This window comes from Phalaenopsis equestris, unplaced genomic scaffold (assembly GCF_001263595.1).
Source record: "Phalaenopsis equestris unplaced genomic scaffold, ASM126359v1 Scaffold234726, whole genome shotgun sequence".
Lineage (NCBI taxonomy): Eukaryota > Viridiplantae > Streptophyta > Magnoliopsida > Asparagales > Orchidaceae > Phalaenopsis > Phalaenopsis equestris.
The window spans coordinates 37,912-56,882 of NW_018252630.1; the positions used below are offsets into that span (position 1 = coordinate 37,912).

An 18,971-nucleotide genomic window follows, 5' to 3' on the forward strand; every position below is an offset into this window, starting at 1 on the left:
AAAAAAAAGCAAAATTTAGGTGATAAATATGTAAATACATGAGACTTGAATGATATTTATATAGAAGCCACTAAAATAAAATTGATTATTTTTTAAAATACTTAAAATATCTAAAATTATTTTAAGTAAATATTTTTTAAACGAGTTAATTTATTTTTGAAAACAACAAAAAAAAATATGTAAAAATTATATTAAATAAATATAATTTAAATTTTGCAAAAAAACAAAATTATTTTCAAACAAACCCCCTAGTAAATATGTTAAATATCTTGAAAATTACTGCCAACAAAATATTGGAACAGAAAAAGCTTCTAAAATCAAAAGAAGACTAATCAATATCTAAACAAACAATATATATTGGAATGGCATCAATTATAAAACATATAACACAACACCTTACAAATAAATGATCATTATTGTGAAATCAAGTTATTCGATTCCACTCATATAAAGAGAATAATTTAAAAATAAAGAAAAAACACTTAATATTCTTAAAAGGGGCATTTACAAACATTCCAATTCCTCTGTATCAACATATCTAACATTTAAACTTAATTTTTACATTAATATCGCCAAGTCTTTCGCATCATATCCAAAATACTATCATTTTAACTTTCGGAAAGTGAAAGTCATCTTTTCATAAATAGATAGCATGGCAGCTACCAATCAAGTCAATTAAATGAAATGAAATTGATCGGATATATGCATTTATAGCTAATTTAATATCTGGTAAAAATAACAATACTACAACATATGGTGTTAAAATAGCATAAGAGAACATTCAAAAAATGATAAAGACGAAGTCTGGTATTTACAGAAACTTAAAATGTTGCTTTGCAGAACTGTAACAGCTTGCCAGATTTCTTATAATCAGAGAGAGAAGCTCCAGAATTTGCTGTGCGGTAAGGCTCAAATGTTCTCTATTTGAAGCTGCCTGAGAGAAGCTGGACCAACAAGAAATACGCGCCTTGAAGTTTTATACCGAAAGACGACAACACCTTTATATGCTGTCCTTGGGATGCCATCCTGGAAAAGAAACGAATTTTTTTTCTAAAGATATCAGAAATAAAGAAAATAGAGGATGATAGCTTCCAGAGGTAAAAGATGCTCAGGATTAATAAAAAGAGCAGTGAAGCACAATCAATATTTCAGTTCGATTTTATTTAAATTTATTTAAAACTAGAGGTTAAAAAAAGCAGTGTTAATTCAAAGTGTTTGATGAAATGAAAATTTTTTTCGCCAAGTGTTTTGGATATTGTTTAATGCAGAGGGTCAGTAGGTCAGCGCGGCAAAATTTGGGCAATAATTTCCAGCCTTCCTATCATTGTAAATTTAGGAAAAATTACATAAATACCACTCAATTCTTATGAATTTACATACCTAACACGTGCACTTTAATTTTTAGATATTTGACACCCAAGCCTGAAAACATGTTTTTCACTTCATAAGTCAAAATACTATTACTTTTGATGTGATATAAAAGATTTGGGTGGTCTAAATGTAGAAAGTACTGTTTAGATGTTAAAAATGTTAAATACATATAGATGATATCAAAACCTGGCCCGAGGGTTTCAAATTTTAAAGTCGGAAACAGACAATTAGAGGTGAAATCTTAACTACAGTAACTTCTGGAAAAGAAGACATTATGTATCTTTGTTTTTTATAAGATGTTCTAGAAAATCATATAATAATCTATATAAAACATACAAAGATATTTTCTCATAAAAAGAATTTAAAATTTCTATTTGCATTAAAATTTATTTTTATCTTTTAGTGCACTTCTTAAACTTAATTTATACATCTATCTTAGGAGGACCGTTTAAATAAAACCTAGTATACCATTGGTCGATGCATATCCGTCAGCACAGCGAAGTGCAGACAAAGTCTATTATTTTTTGAGAAGCAAAGATACCAACCCATCCCTAATCGACATTCTCCCTCGACACAACGGGCGCAAACTAGACCTACTATTGTATGAGGTGGAAATGTACCTACTCACCCCTGATTGATTTCTCTTGTCAGCATAGCAAGCGGTTCATGATCTAAATTATACGATTATATGAGGTGATAGAAAAGCATCTATGTGCACGGGTACATCAGCTTCCCCTATAAGTACCATAAGAGAGCAAAGTCTTCTTAGCATGCACATATAATGATTCATATATGCACTACTTTCATGCTTCTTAACATGCATTTATTTCTTATGAAATACTTCATATAAATTTACTATTGAATAAATGCACATCAACTAGAATCTAAATATCATGAAATAATTTAATCTTCCTAGGAAAACTATTGTGAAATTGTTTGATCAAAAATGTTAACATTCACGTTTTTTGTTTAACAATCTGAAGAATAAGTGATAGTCTAAGTCTCAATGGTAAAGAGTATAACTGTGAAAAATTGAAAACAAGAATATATTCAAAAGAACGAAATATTATTATAATGTAGAAAAAAAATTACGGAGGAGTTGAGCACAACGATTTGTTAACCAAATTTTTTATATTAAAAACTATTGAACATTATCTCCAATTACAAAAAATATAAAACAAGATTATAATCCGAAGAACGAAATATTATTATAACGTAGAAACAAAGTTATGGAGGAGTTGAGCACAATGATTTGTTAACCAAATTTTTTATATTAAAAACTATTGGACATTATCTTCAATAACAAAAAAATATAGTTTACCGTGGCCTCAGTTCTATGCTACAACTAAAAAGAAACCAATCACTGCAGCAACCCAATTCCAAATTGAACAATGGCTGAAACATAACACCCCTCCACGCAAAATTGCCCAACCGCACTCAACACAGCTCCATCTAAACTTTCTCTATTGGCAAATCGCACGAAGCTACCTTGGGTGACATCATTACATCGAAATATGCCGCCTCAAATTGCCATTAAAGAAGACCAAAAGCTACGGCTTTCCCTATAAATCTGTCGCCTCAAATTGCATATTCCTTTCTCTAAGGGTTTGTTTGGGCGGGGGGCGGCATTTTTTTTTTCTTCTGCGTTTGGTTCGGCGGTCCTGTCGCCACTTCCTGCGATTCCGAGCAAAAGTTGGGCAACGAGGTAATAGGCCCGGCTCAGCTTCGTGGACGCAATTTTTACTCCCTTGCCCCTTTGCCCTATCCCGCGAAAGAGAAGCCGCGAGCTTCTTCCCTTCCCCTCCTCTTCTCCGGCCAGTGACAGTTCCTGTTCTCATGATCTCCTCACAGGAAGGGTAAGAAAATTTTATCTCATGCGTTCCTATTGTCATATGGTTTATGTTCCTGCTAGATTTGGAATTTGGTTTTATCACCCCAGATCTGTTGCTGCGTAAAATGATTTGGAATTTGGAGAGCAATTTGGGGTTATGTTGCCTATTAGATCAGCAAAAATGATCCCCCCGTGGCCCTATTTTAGCATTCCTGTTAGATGTGGTGTTGGGTAAAATGATTTTGGAAGTTGGTTTCTTTAGAAGGGGAGACATCCCTTTATTTTTGGCTTTGTTTTATGTTTTGATCGGTATTTAATAATATTATTTAAATTAATTAGTTCATTAAAAATATTTAAAATCCTAAATTGAAAATATATTTAATATGATCATGCCACCCAATATAAGAGAATTCATCTAACAAGTCATTTATTTCATATATTTACATATCTAACAGCTGAACTTTTAACATAAATTAATCAATCCCATATTTAAAAATTTCTAAGACTTAAATTTATTACATAACAATAATTAATTAATTATCTAACAATTACATTTGTTACATATTTAACACTTTGAAGTTTCCATAATTTATTACAAAATAAATTTTTCTTATGGAGTTTCAAAAATTTGACTGTTACAGTTTTCTTTTAAACAGTTTTACCAAACAAAAACAGAATAATCATTTTTCCAGAAACAATTGGTCTATAGCTGTTTTCACAAAGCTGCACCAAACAAACAACCATCTTCCCCGCAGCAGCTTTCTGGAGCAGCATAGCTGCAGCTAAAAAGCTAAACAGAGTCTAAGTCACCAACAATGAGTCATTGTCCCCCTTCTACACCAAGAGCGACAGAGTTGCAACCACTAGTCTTCCTCCCTTCTCATGACCCAGCCTGAGAACTTTAAATTTTCAAATTGGGAACAGATAGACAAACTGTAGAGTTATACTATTCTAATTTTTACAACAATCCACAACAAATCCAAATAATAAAGAGCAAATAAACCACAACTTCTAAACCATCCAATCATATAAAAATATCTAATTTGCAACAACAATTCAATAAATAAATTTATCAAAAGATAAAATATTTTTTGATAGTTATTCTTATTAGCTCATCTAATTCTGTAAATATATTATCTCATGTAAGTCATTTAATTAAAAGTAGTTTTCTCTGAAATGAATATTTAAATAACAGATTACATTATAGAACTTGGTGATCAATTATAGTTTTACAACATATTAATTCATTTATGCATATGCTCTATCATGAATGTTATTTAAAACTGAATTTATATTCATATTTATTTTATTAAACTTTACAACATTTACATTTTAATTTTTTATGAAGTTATCTCAAGAGCATAATTTAAATTGTTAAAACACAACTCAAGGGCTTGGAATTTTTGAAGACAATAAAAGACAAAACATTAAAAAGAATATTTTTAAATTTTTAATACCACACTAAGTAATAAATTAAATCATCCAAATAACATTGAAATATCCACTAACGATTAAATAAATCTAAAAAAAAATCAATTATGATTATAATTACTTCTTTAAGTTCGATTGTGTCTTCTATAAATTTCTCTTTAGTCTCTCATCTTCAAGTCAAAAGCTTAAAATCTAAAAATATTAATTTATCTACGAGAATAACTTACCAAAAAAAATAAAAAATATGACTTTGGAAAGGAAATAATTCCGTAATAAAAAAAATATTTTAATAGGAAGAGAATAACTAATCAAGAAATTTTCAAATTTGTCTCCAATTAGATTTCCTAAGATCTGAGGTGGCCAACCGACCCACCTTCCTAACTTTTTACACTCTTGGTATTCAGCTCAATGAAGATGTCTGGAGATAGGGCTTTAGTGAAGACATCAACAACTTGAAGATGAGTTGGAATGTAGATCAATGTCACCATTGACCTTTTCAGAGATGAGATATTTGTGAAAGTCAATCTGATTGGTGTTGCCATGATGCACAAGATTTTTTGCAATACTAATGACGGCTTGGCTAAAATTGACCATTGAGTATCCTAACTTACCACATTCCTTCAAAAATTCCCAAAGCAAGAGTTTGATACTCAAACTTCGCACTATTTCTAGTGACAATTCTTTCTTTTTGCCCCTCTCTTCACAATTAGCATCAATGTAACCGTCCACCTCCCTGTTGTTTGATTTCTTAAAGAGTAACCCGTTGTTAGGGGTTCTTAAGAAACGTCAACATTATATAAATCATCTCTAAATTTTCTTCATTTAGACTATTCATATTTTAATTAACAATGATTATAGAGAACAATATCAAGCCTAGTGTGTGATAGGAAAATAAGTTTACCTACAAGTCTCTGGTATCTACTCTTTTCCACTAGTATCTTTTCTCCTATTGAATGTAACTTTTTGTTGAAATTCACAGGAGTCTCAACAAATGTGCACCACAACATTCATGTCCCTTTAAGTAGGTCTAGGATATATTTTCTTTGGGATATCATAATACCCATCTTGAGATCCTGAATTCCAAACTTAATGGCAATAACCTACTTATTCTTCCCAGTCCCTTTTTCATCATCACCTATCAGGATCATATCATTTACATGGATAATGAGTATAGCCTTCTTACCTCTTTGTGTATGCTTTATAAACATCGTATGATCCGATTGGCATTGAATATACCCATTAAATTTATAGTCTTAGCAAAATTATCAAACCAAGATCATAGAGATTATTTAAGACCATAAAGTGACTTTCTTAGTTTACAAATCAGATGTTTAATTGAGTTATTTTCCAATCCAGGTGGAATTTTCATAAACACATCTTCCTGAAGGTCACCACTTAAAACACATTCTTAATATCAAGTTGATGTAATTCCTACTCTTTATTCAGTGCCAATGAAAGAACTCTTATAGTGTTTAACTTGGCCAATGGAACAATGGTATCTTGATAGAGTATCTCATAAAACTGAGAGAAATCTTTGACCACCAACATAGCGTTGAATCTCTCGATACTCCCATCCGCTTTGTACTTAATATTAAACACCAATTTGCACCCAACGAGTTTTTTATCTGGAAAAAGCTTTGTAAGGATGCATGTGTCATTTAGGTCAAGAGCTTAGATCTCCTCTTCAACTGTCTTTTTTCATTATGGAGTTTGAAATGCTTCATGAACGGATTTGGGCATGAGCAGACTATTAAGATTATATACAAAAGCTTTATAAGTTGATGATAACTTCCCATATGCAACACCATCCTAGATAGGCTAATTTGTGTAGCTTTCCCTGACTTCTCCATTGGATTCCACCTCCCTTGGAACTTCTGATATGTATGAATTAATGTTTGGTTGTAAATGATCATGTGGTTGCATAATATCTTTATCATGCTCAATATTTCCTTCTCCTAGTATACACATGAAGTTCCTTGTTGTCAATCTCAAGCTTAACACGTAAAACTTAGGACACAAGATGGTTAGAGGGAAGTAGAATAGGTTTTGTGATTGTAGATCCGTGTGGATATCAAGAGCAGTGTAGAAAAGTGGAATTGGTTGTGACTCAAGATTAAGGTAGATATCTAGGGTAATGTCTCAAGTTTGTTACTCACCGAGACTCTCCCTTTAAATATTAGATTTGAGGCAGTAGGGAGGGAGTTCAAATAATTTAATTCATGGAGTTATATTATTTTTTTTATAATAGGAGAATAACACTTATACCCCTTATTGTTAGAAGCATATCCAAGAAATATATATTTGTTAGATTTTGCGTCAAACTTTGTGTGGTTTGGTTTGTAAAGGGGGCAAAGGAGGCATCCAAATACTTTTAAAGAAAGATTGAATGACAAGGCTCCAACGTAAGAATATTTTTCTATCAAAACAAGAAGTGGGGCTTTGAATCCAAAAATTCTTGATTTTCTATTAAAGAGGTATGTGGATGTGAGCACAATATCTTCATAAAAAACTTTTAGAATATTGTAAGAAAACATTACACAACTAAATACCTCATAAAAATGTCTATTCTTCCTCTCAGCTATCACATTTTATTGTGGAGTCTCAGCACATGAACTAACATTGATGATAAAGTTCTTTACAAGAAAGGTTCTAAGGATAGAGTTGAACTATTCTTTTGCATTATTACTTTTGAGAATATGCATTTTACAATGGAACAGAGTGTAAATCATTCCATGAAAGAATTGAAAGATTGTTGCAATTTTAGATTTCAATTTGAGAAATATCCAACTAGTTCTAGTATAATCATCAATTAATGATACAAACCATATGACTTTATTGATGGTTTTCAATTTTTAAGTTTCTCAAATGTCACTGTAGATGACAGAAAAAAGGGTGTGGTGGTTTGTACTGAAATAGAAGACATGCATAACGAGTATGTTTAGTCAATTGAGAGAATTCACACTAATAAAACTGGTTTTTTGTTAATGAAGAGATGGGGTATAACTTTGCAATATAATAAAATTGTAATGACCCTGACGATAATGTCACAATGAAACTTGAATTTCAATAGACTTGGACAAACAGACTAATGATCATGAGAAGACATTGGAGAATACACGTGTTAAGAGAATAATTCTCCTTTAAGGAGGAAGAGACATTTATGCATTTGAACAATGTCAATCACCTTTCTCGAACCCACCGCCTGAAATCTAAAAGAGTTAGAATAAAATTTAGTAACACAATTCAAGTCATGAGTAAGCTTGCTCATTGAAAGTAAATTGCAATCTAGTTGGGAAATAAATAGTAATGAGTAAAGCTTAATATCTTTCAAGATTTTTACATCTCATTTCCCAACAATTCGGAAGTGATATAAAAAATTTGGATTTGGTGGTCTCTTCATAGTTGATGAGAACATGAAATTCTCCAATCATGTGATCAGAAGCATCTGGATCTATTATCTAAAATTGAAATCTTCTATTGTTAGCAAGATAGGAGAAGGATTTGATGCCTTGGTGCATTAACAAGCTGGTAGACTCCAGAGTGAATTAGACATCTCCATTTTGTACTTGATTATAAAATCTAAGCATGTTTAGCGCTGCAAGAATACTTGGCTGCTGCAAGCTGCAAGATTCCTAGCTGCTTCTTGCTGCAAGAGTGGAGGAATGCTTGGAAAGTCAGAGAAGTCAGTTTGCTCGAAAGTAGCTACCTGTAGCTGCTCTGCTAGCTCAGGAAAGGTGCAACAAGTTTGCAGGTGTGAACATTTTATCTAACATTTTATCTCGTGAATTATGCAGGAAATAAATATTGATTTAAAAAATATGGAAACCTAAGAAGTATCTAGCGAGGTTGAAGAAAAACTTAGTTCGGATTTAGATAAATATTTAGAAATAGTTGAATTACAAATCTGGAAAATATAATGTTAAATAGCTCTTGCCAGTAATGTTCAAAAACAATTAAGAAAATTAAGGAATTATTTGACAAGAGAAGTACCAGAAGGAGATCAACCTTCGATTTCGGAATTAACGAAAATAAGAGATTTTACTAATCTCTGTATTAACAGAGAAGAATCCAAAGAAAATACATCTTTGGAAAAAGGTAAAGAAATTACCACAAAAGAAGAGACTTCATCCTACAAAAATATACCCACTTATGTAAAAATACTACAAGCTACTACTAAGAGAATTACAGATATTACTAAAGAATGATAACAATTATCGTTATATGAAGAAAGAATTAATCCACAAATTTATTTTCACACAGTGGGAAAATATCAAATTATCTATATTTATGGAGATACTGATTCAAAACTCGTATCAGAATTATATAAATACGGATTAATCTGAATGATGTACCTAAATGATGAAAATATCCTCAAACAATTACAAAAGCCTATAATTGAAGTTGTGAATGTCTTTCAAAAGGTAGTGAAACAATGAAATTTATATATAAAAATATATCAAATTTATCTAGAATTAAGAGTTGTATCTCTTATACAACTTGGAATAAGCAGTGAAACTTGCACTCTTAAATATAAACCTACGGAATTATTCCAGAGATTTGTTGTTGAAGATCCATATCAGATGTGGTTAGAAACCAAAAAAATAGATGCCGGTTTATTATCCGTCAGAACTATTTATTTATAGTCATTGCAAACAACACATGAAAAAGGTACACGAAGTATGTATAAAAAATGGATTGCTCCACATAATCGGAATAATGTTGCAATAAGCAAAGAAGTTAAAGAATTAATTTATCAGAAACTAAAAAAAGAAAACATACACAAATACATGTATTGTCAGAAAAAAAATAATACAAAAAATACGCCTTAAACTTGAAGAAAGGTCCAGTGGAGTACAAATGCAAACAAAAAAAAAATCAGACGAATATTCTTAGAATTATCTTTCACTATCAACAAAAGGTATAATTAAAGCATCTTTTAAGCTCAAAATATCAACAACCGATGTTAGTGCAAAAGACTATTCCTAGAATTATTCCCCTCGACCAGAAAAAAGCAAAATTATTAAACCATTTTTTTTCAGAACACAAGAACAATAATTAAAGCAACTTTATAACTCAAATTATTCTTGAAGAAAGATAACAAGAACAATAATTAAAGCTACTTTACAGCTCGAATTATTCCTGAAGATAGATGACAGTCGTTCTATTTAAAGGGGACTTCCATAATTTGAAGGGACAATTTCTTCTTCCCTCTGTTCTTTTTCTCTTCTTCTCCCTTAGATGCAATATAATGTCTGTTGGCCACAAGGACTAAATATTATCTTCCTGCTCAATGTCTGTAACTTTGTTTTTAATGTAGTAAAGGCTATGATGATTCTGCTGACTAGTTTAAATCTATGTTTTATTCTGTTTTGATTATTATCTTTTCTAGCTACGCATAGGGTAGAAAACGAACTAATGTTGTGTTTTGAATCTCTGAAGTACTTACATAAGGTTGTGGTCAATTAAGAATCTTGAGGATCTAGTTGAACCTTAACTTTCTCTAGAAAATCACAGAGAAAGGTGTAAGATGAATAGGAGATTCTAAGGTCAAAACCCTAGAATAGTAAGATATCAAAACAGGATAACATTATCTTAAGTAATCTTTCAAAAGCGTAATGGAACCTTATACCTTAAAAACAATTTGCAAGCAGAAGAGTGGGAAGAAATTATTAATCATGGAAGATGAAACAAGAAAGTTTGAAATAAGATTAAGGAAATTAAAGATAAATCTAAGAAACAAAATTAGAGAAATTGAAGAATTATAATATAGATTAAACAATAATCTAACTATAGAAAATTCTCCAAAACGAAAATCTTTAAAATTAGGAGAAACTTCAACTCCTCAAGCCTACAAAATGTTAATAGAGTCAGATGAACAGCAGAAAAATACAAATGAATGTCCTAAACATGATAATTGTCTCTGCACACCTACCTAATCTTATGAATTTTCTATTACTTCATACGAACATAAAAAAAAGAATAAAAAAGAGTTAAAAAGAAGATCTTGATGTTGAACAAATTTATCTAGAACAGGAATTTAAAAGAATCTGTGAATTATTCCAAATAAATATAAAAAACAAACAATTAGAAGTCTTTCAAAAAAAACAAATCTTTCATATAAAATCTCCTTTAGGAAATTCTAATGAAAGGATCATAATAAGTTATATGATTTTAATACAAGTTTAATTAGCTATATGTGGTGGAATTATGGTTCGTGTTAAAGATGAGATTTACACTCAACAATTATTATTTTCCGCAGCCAATGTGGTGTTTTCCCACTTCACCAAAAATCAAAAAATATATTTCCCTCATCTATTTAATAACAAATTAAGTCTAAAAAGTGCATCCTCTCCTGATGACGACAAACTTGATAAACTACGATCTTTTGCAAATTCTTTGTTTAAATCAACATTCAGAGAAAACCCATTACAGTTTTGGAAACAAGAAGAGTCTGTAGCTACAATTGAACCAATTAACCCTGCACTTATCATAAGAGCAAGACCCATGAAACATGCCTCGAAAGATAAAAAAGAATTCAAAACTCAATTTAAGGAATTACTAGATCTTAAATTTATAGAACCCAACAACATTCCATATAGTAGTTTAGTCTTTTTGGCATGAAATCACGCAGAACAAATAAGAGAAAAAACAAAACTAGTAATTAATTATAAGAAGCTTAACGATAATACCAAATTCGACAGATATTTTCTACCATGATTAATAACTTATTCCTACTCTTCTGCCAACAAATTGCTTTTAAGGTATAAGAGTCTATTATGCTTCCGAAAGATTATTTAAGATAATGTATTCAAGAGTTTGACCTTAGAATATCCGGTTCATTTTACACCTTTCTCTATGGTTTTCTAGAGAAAGTTAAGGCTCAACAAGATCCTTAACTGACCACAACCTTATCTAAATACTTCAGAGATTTAAAGCACAACATTAATTCGTTTCCTACCCTATGCGTAGCTAGAAAAGATAAGAATCAAGAAAATATAAAACATAGATTTAAAAAGCCAACAAGATCATAATAGCCATTAGTACATTAAGAACAAACTACAGACATTGAGCAGGAAGAAAATATTTAGCTGTTGTGATCAACAGATATTATATTACAGCTAAGGGAGAAGTAGAGAAGAAGCACAGAGGGAAGAAATTGTCCCTCCAAATTTTGGAAGCCCACTTTAAATAGAACGGCCGTCATCTATCTTCAGGAATAATTTGAGTTGTAAAGTGGCTTTAATTATTGTCCTTACTATCTTTCTAAAAGAAAAATTTGAGCTATAAAGTTGTTTTAATTATTGTTCTTGTGTTCTGAAAAGATGCTTTAATAATTTTACTTTTTCCTGGTGAAGGAGAATAATTCTAGGAATATTCTTCTGCATTAACATCGGTGGTTGATATTATGAGCTGAAATAATGCTCTAATTATATCTTTCGTCGATAGTGGAAGATAATTCTAAGAATGTTCATCTGCATTAAATTTCTTTTGTTTACATTTATACTACACTGGACCTTTCTTCAAGTTTAAGTCGTATTTCTTGTATTGTATCTTTCTTCTAAAAATACATACATTTGTGTATATTTTCTCTTTGTAGTTTTTGACAAAATAATTATTTAACTTCTTTGTTTACTGCTGCATTATTCTGACTAAATGCAGCAATTCGTGTTTAATACATAACTTCGTGCACCCTTTTCGTGGGTTGTTTGCAAAGACTGTAAATAAATAATTGACCTAACGAATAATAAACTCAAATATTTGTGACACTGACCACATCTGATATAGATCTTCAACAGTAGATCTCTAGAATAATTTCGTATGTTTACATTTAGGAGTGTAAGGTTCACTGTTTATTCTAAGTTGTATAAAAGATACAACTCTTCTTAATTCTAGATAAGTATGATACATTTTTATATATAAATTTCAATGTTTCACTACCTGATGAAAGACATCTAAAACTTCAATTATAGGCTTTGGTAATTGTTTGAGGAGATTTTCATCCTGTAGATACATCATTCGGATTAATCCGCATTTATATAATTCTGATACGAGTTTTGAATCAGTGTCTCCATAAATATAGATAATTTGTTATTTTCTCACTGTGAAAATAAATTTAAGGATTAATTTTTTCTTCATATAACGATAATTATTGTCATTCTTCAGCAATATTTGTAATTCTCTTAGTAGTATCTTGTAGTATTTATTTCCTGCATAATTCACAAGATAAAATGTCAGCTAAAACATTTTTAATTACCTTTTATATATTTTAAATCGAAAATATAGGCGGAAAACCAACTTTGTTAACTAATTAATCTTTTATTTAGATAAATGAGAATAAAGTTTTGTGATTTGTTATTTTTAAGAATATTTCATTTAAGAATATTTCATTTTTTTTTTAATTTCTTTCTTTAATGCTAATAATTCTTTCTCATTAATATTATAATTTTATTTTGTAGTGTTGTAAGTTCCTGAGTTATATCTAGATAAAAGTTCATTATTATTTCTTCTGGTTCTCAAAACGACACCCCAAGGGAATTCAGAACTATCTATTTTTATAATTAGATAGTCTACTAGTATAGATAAATGTAGTTTTGGAAGATTTTTACATAATACTTTAATTTGGTTTTAACTTTTTTCATCTTTTTACTCCCAATATCAAGACATATTTTTCTTCAACTTTTTCTATAAAGCCGCTCATAATTCTGCAAGATTCTTAGCAAATGATTCAGTGTAATTAGTACATCCTAGAAATCGTTGTAAATCTTTTTTATTCCTTATTTATTTAAAATGGTCCATTTTTTTTAATATGTGTTCTTATAATTCAATAGTCTTTATTTATTACAAGTCCTAAAAGCTCTATAGTGTTAATTAGCAAGACTGTTTTCTTTTTTACTTGATATTATACCGTGTTTTTAAGCTTTTTGAACGAGCAGAGTTAAATGTTTTAAGTGCTCAGTAATAATTTACTAAATATTAAATATCATCTACATGTATAAGACAAAAATGTGATAATTTACTAAAGATATTATTCATTCTTCGCTAAAATATTTGAGGTCATTTTTTAAACAAAAGGACATTACATTCCATTGATAATGTCATTGTGGTGTGTTAAATGCAGTAAAGTATTGACTATCATGATGCATTTTAATTTGTCAAAATCTTGATTTGCAATCTGATTTAAATAATCATTTGGTTTTTTTAATATGATTGATTAGTACTTCTTTATTTGGTAGAAAATATCGGTTGAATTTGGTATTATCATTAAGCTTTTTATAATTAATTATTAGGTTTGCTTTTCCTCTTATTTCTTCTACGGGATTTCGTACTAAAAAGGTTGAACTACTACGTGGAATGTTGTTGGGTTCTATTAATTTAAGATCTAGTAATTCTTTAATTTGAATTTGAAATTCTTTTTTACCTTCAGAGATATATTTCATGGGTCTTACTCTTATGATAAGTGCAGGGTTAATTGGTTCAATTAAAGCTACAGGCTCGTCTTGTTTCTGAAAATGTCGATTTAAATAATGAATTTGCAAAAGATCGTAGTTTATCAAGTTTGTCATCCTCAGAGGAGGATGCAATTTTTAGGCTTAGGTTTATTAATAAATATATGAGAGAAAAATTTTTAAATTTTGATAAGTGGGAAAGCACCAAGTTGGTTGCGGAAAATAGGTATTGAGTGAAATTCGGGTGTTTTAATAATTGGGAAGTGGAGTGAATGACTGTTAAGGCTAACTAAAAAGATGTCATTTTTAGTTTGTGTAAACAATGAAAATGTTTTGAAGAAATTATTTTCTAAAATTATATATGGACCGTCGTCGGGAAGACATCATAACTTGTGTATTTTTAGTATGGCAGATTGAATGATGAATAATTGGTATGTCCAATATTAATTTATGGTCTGTGTTCCATTAAATGTTTCGAGTAGTAATTATTCAGAATGGATTGGTATATGTGGTGGAATTATGCATTTTTTTACATACTATGATGTCACTTCCAGTATCACATAAGGCGTATAAAGGGATAAATTTGTAGGCAGGAATGTATAATTCTATCGTAATATAGCTATGAAACAGTATTTTGTAGTATGTAATTGCCGATATTAATATTTTCATGCGTAAATGTTATAGTATGTTGTTGGATAAAGCCCATGCCTACTAATATACGGTTTGAATTTTTTTCATCATTTAAAATTGAATGTTGAAAGTCTATTCGAAGATTATTTATATCACAAAAACCAAAAAGGATTTTACCTTCGTGTGTACAAAGATGTTTTTGTCCTAAATAAACTTGATAAATGTAGGGTTTTTCTTTTGGTATTTGTAAATTTTGTGGTATTAAGTTTTTGTAAATTTTGTGGTATTAAGTTTTGGTCTATATGTGAATTATGTGATCCTGTGTCGAGTAGAATATTACATTTATGATCTGGTGAGAAGTAATAACCAGTTACTAATAATTGATTATAATTATATTCTTTTATCTTTAGAGTTGGTCGAAGAAGGAGAGATCTATTTGTATCTAGAGATAGTATAGGTTGTACGGACAACAAGTTGTCGTTTTCTAAGACGGTTAATTTTGGGTGTCTTTGGCTTCCAAATTTTCTATCGTTTCAAAGTCAAGAAGAAGGTTAAATGAGGGAGGTGTTATTTATAGCTCATCTATTTCTTCAGGTTGAATTGTGTGTTATATGAGAAAAGAGTGGGTCTAATTGGATTGGATCGGTATTTGGTTTAAATTCTATAGTGTTATGTTGATTATTGTAGGCATATACAGTCTGATAAGGTATGCTGTAAACAACACTTTCATATCTTAACTTTACTCAATCTAATTTGTGTTTTAGTATTAGAGATCTGTCTAGATGTTTATCATTAACATGGACCGCATAATTGGGGTGTAGATTAAACAAAGAGTTTGGTATCATAGATTTCCTTGTATAACTCCTAGTAAAGAGTCCTTTTTGGAGTTTATAATTTTGTAATCATATATCCAGATAATAATTGAGCTATCAATGCCTTTTCGGAAATATGCTTTAAGTAGGATTTGAATTCCACCAAAAAATATATGTTCATATTTCTCAGGATTTTTTATCTTTTCTAAATCTTGTCTTTTTATTTGTTGGTTATAAAGTGATATATTGGTTCTTCCTTTTGTATTTATTATATCTATTGGATGTTTGTCTTATTGGATGCTATAATGTATGCTTCTTTTACATAGAAAAATAGGCATATTGAAACAATCATTTGTTCCTAAGGATAATTTTCTTTTCCTTTTATTATTATAGGCTTCTTCGAATAGAGTAATGTCTTTTATATTGTTTTGAGTTGTCTTTCATTAATCATAATATAAATATTCTTCCATTTTATCATCAGAGTAACTTTACATTTATTAAATTATCTTCAATTTCTGATAATTGATATAATTCTTCTTTATTGTCAAAATTAGAGATATTAAAAATGGGTTCTAAATTATTTTCTTCAATCATGGCTACAAATTTTACATAATTATTTTATTTTTTTGAGGATAATTGTTAGCATAGTGTCCTTGTTTACATATCCAGCATTTAATTTCCTTATTATTATTATTCCTTTTTCTAAAAGTTCTCTTATTAGGATTAAAATGTTTTTTGTGTATATTTTTAAAGAACTTTTTCTTTTTGTCTTTTGCAGAGAAATTACATTTGTTATGGGAGGAAGAACTTCCCAATTGATGAGACTCCTGCAGCAGGGGTGACTCCTCATCTCCACTTCCTTCACGCAAGCAAAGTGTTGCCCTACACGCTAGAGAGTTTTCTTTTTATTCTTCCTTTCTGAGTCTTTCTTGTCACCCACAGGAAAGGAAAAATGGACACGACAACACTCTTCTCGGCCTCTCTTCTCTCTCTCGTTCACCCTGTTTCTTCTAACTTCTCCATTCTCCAATTCAACAAGAGTAACTATTTCTCTCCCTCACAAAATGGTCAAAATGATTAAAATTTCTTTTCTCATGTTCCATATAATTTTATTTATGTTTCAGTTATTATAATATCCCCTTATAAAAATTTCGTCCTCTAAATTCATGAACTTCTCATAAGAAATTACTCATTATGCAAGTAAAACATAACTATCCAAATTATCTTGAAAGTCTAGATCTGTTAACAAATAACCAAAGCAAATACAATAAATCAAACATTTGAGAGTAGAAAACTCAACTAATATACCCAAACAATTAAAGCATAAAAACACCCAAAATGATAAATCAAAGCATTTCTCAAACTCAATTAGCATCAACATCAGTAGCAATAGGTTCTTCAGGTTTCTTGATGAGTTAAGGAATAATCTCTTAGTAGAATGTTCTGCTTTGGTTGCTCCTTCTAATCACTTTACAAGCTTTTGTCACACAACAATGTAGATCACTCCTGAAAATTCCATCGAGTTAAATTCCTTTCTGAGTTAACATTTGGTATTGATCTTTGTGCAGTGTTAAGACAGTTCCTCATCTGATGTCTAGACTGCCTATATAAGTAACATACCTTAGAACTAAATAATCATTCATTACAATATAGCTTCACACGCTTAACACAAAGCTCTGCAGTGCTACAACTAGCATATTAACTCCATTAATATATGACAATCTTCTTCCTATTCGAACATACAAAATAAATTGTTAGTGTCACTTTGTAATTCTTTCTTTTATGTAAGTCCCTATACTATTGAGTTGGTTAAAAATCAATTTCCACCCACCTAGCTCTTTTCACTAGCAGTGAATAGTCTTCAATCTGCAGTGGTACTAGTGGCTACGTGATCGAATACTTCAATCTAGAAAGAAACCAAGAAAATCTCTCATTTGCATTTGAAACGAGTTGTGGTACATATCTCGACAACATAGTAAACTCTGCTTCATAGTGCATAACCAATCAATCTCCCTGCACCAACAACAACAACAACAAAGCCTTAATCCCACTACATGGGGTCGGCTACATGAATCCTTTTTTCTCCATTGCGTCCTATTTAGTGTCATATTTTCATTTAGTTCTAGTAAATTAAGATCATTTTTAATACAATAGGCCCAAGTCTTCCTAGGTCTACCTCTGCCTTTCTTAACACAAGTCAGATTTAAAACATCTCCTCTCCTAATCGAACCATCTAATGGTCGACGTTTAATATGACCAAACCATCTAAGACGACTTTCTCTAATTTTGTCTGTCACATGAGCTACACCAACCCTATCACGAATATATTCATTATGCATTTTGTCTCTAAGTGTAAAGCCACTCATCCACCTAATCATTCTCATCTCGGCAACACTTAACTTATTATTATGCTTCTCTTTTAAAGGCCAACATTCAGCGCCATAGAGCATTGCAGGTCTCACCACCATCTTATAAATTTTTCCTTTCAGTCTTAGCGGTACTTTTCTATCACACAAAAGGCCCGAAGCATTCCTCCACTTCAACCAACCAACTTGAATTCTACTATTAACATCTGTTGAGCTCAATTTTGAGGTCATTTCCTTTTCTAGGGTCTTAGGATCTAGCTCTAGGAGTTCCTATTGACCATCTTAGAAAATTAGAATTGAGACCCACACTTTTAAAAAATTTTAGTCAATTCCTATTTTCCTTTGATGTCCAGTATCTTTGGCACAAGATCATCGTCTTATAGACGAGCGCTTATGGGTTATTTTGCGAATACTCAAGGGAAAAGTTCCTGATAGGACTTCAAGCCTTAGGGAGACATCGTCATAACCTTTTCGTCACATACACACATCAAATACACAAAGTTCACAAAATTGCACGAAATCGGACTTCAATTAAGCCCAGAGGACGGGTGAAAATGCGAACTTCTCCGGATGACTTCCAACGACAGATTGGACTGCACCAACGCGTCCGGGGTACCCATTTTGGTTGGAAAGGACACCCATATCGCCATATTTTCGACACGAGAAAATTGACACGCAAATCGATGAATTCGTCAAAATGACTTCCGACGGCCAGAACGTCAGAATTACCAAAAAGGAACATCCAATTTGCAATGATTTCACACACGAATTAAAATGTGTAAATCAAATTTTTACTTTAAAATTAAGTTACTTTTTTTATATACTTATATTTTTAATTAAATAATATTTATAAAAACTAATCTCTATTCACCTAACCCACGGCCCCCGGCATTCGCGTATTTCTTTTTCCCTTCTTCGACCGAGAGCCGCTCGGGCGGAGCCCTAGCTTCCGCACGCGTCCCCTCTCCCCCGTCTCTTATGCCATTTGCGCGTGAGACGGCTCCCCTTCTTCTCCTCACACGCGGCATTCCGCGGTCCATTCGCGCACACGGCCTCCTCGATCTCTGCTCGACCAAACACCTTC

The 18,971-nt window shown here is 31.1% G+C and overlaps 1 protein-coding gene across 2 annotated transcripts in view; it reads right to left on the reverse strand.

Annotated features, from left to right (window-relative positions):
• Positions 1–588: 588 nt before the first annotated feature.
• The window catches only part of LOC110039002 (alpha-1,3-mannosyl-glycoprotein 2-beta-N-acetylglucosaminyltransferase-like), a gene marked incomplete at its 5' end in the record, with an annotated part of 58,253 nt that continues 39,870 nt past the window's right edge, over positions 589–18,971 (reverse strand). The window contains 1 exon segment of one of the 2 annotated variants that reach the window (XM_020743933.1): positions 589–1,026. In XM_020743933.1, coding sequence (XP_020599592.1) covers positions 910–1,026 — 117 coding nt within the window. 2 annotated transcript variants of the gene reach the window in all.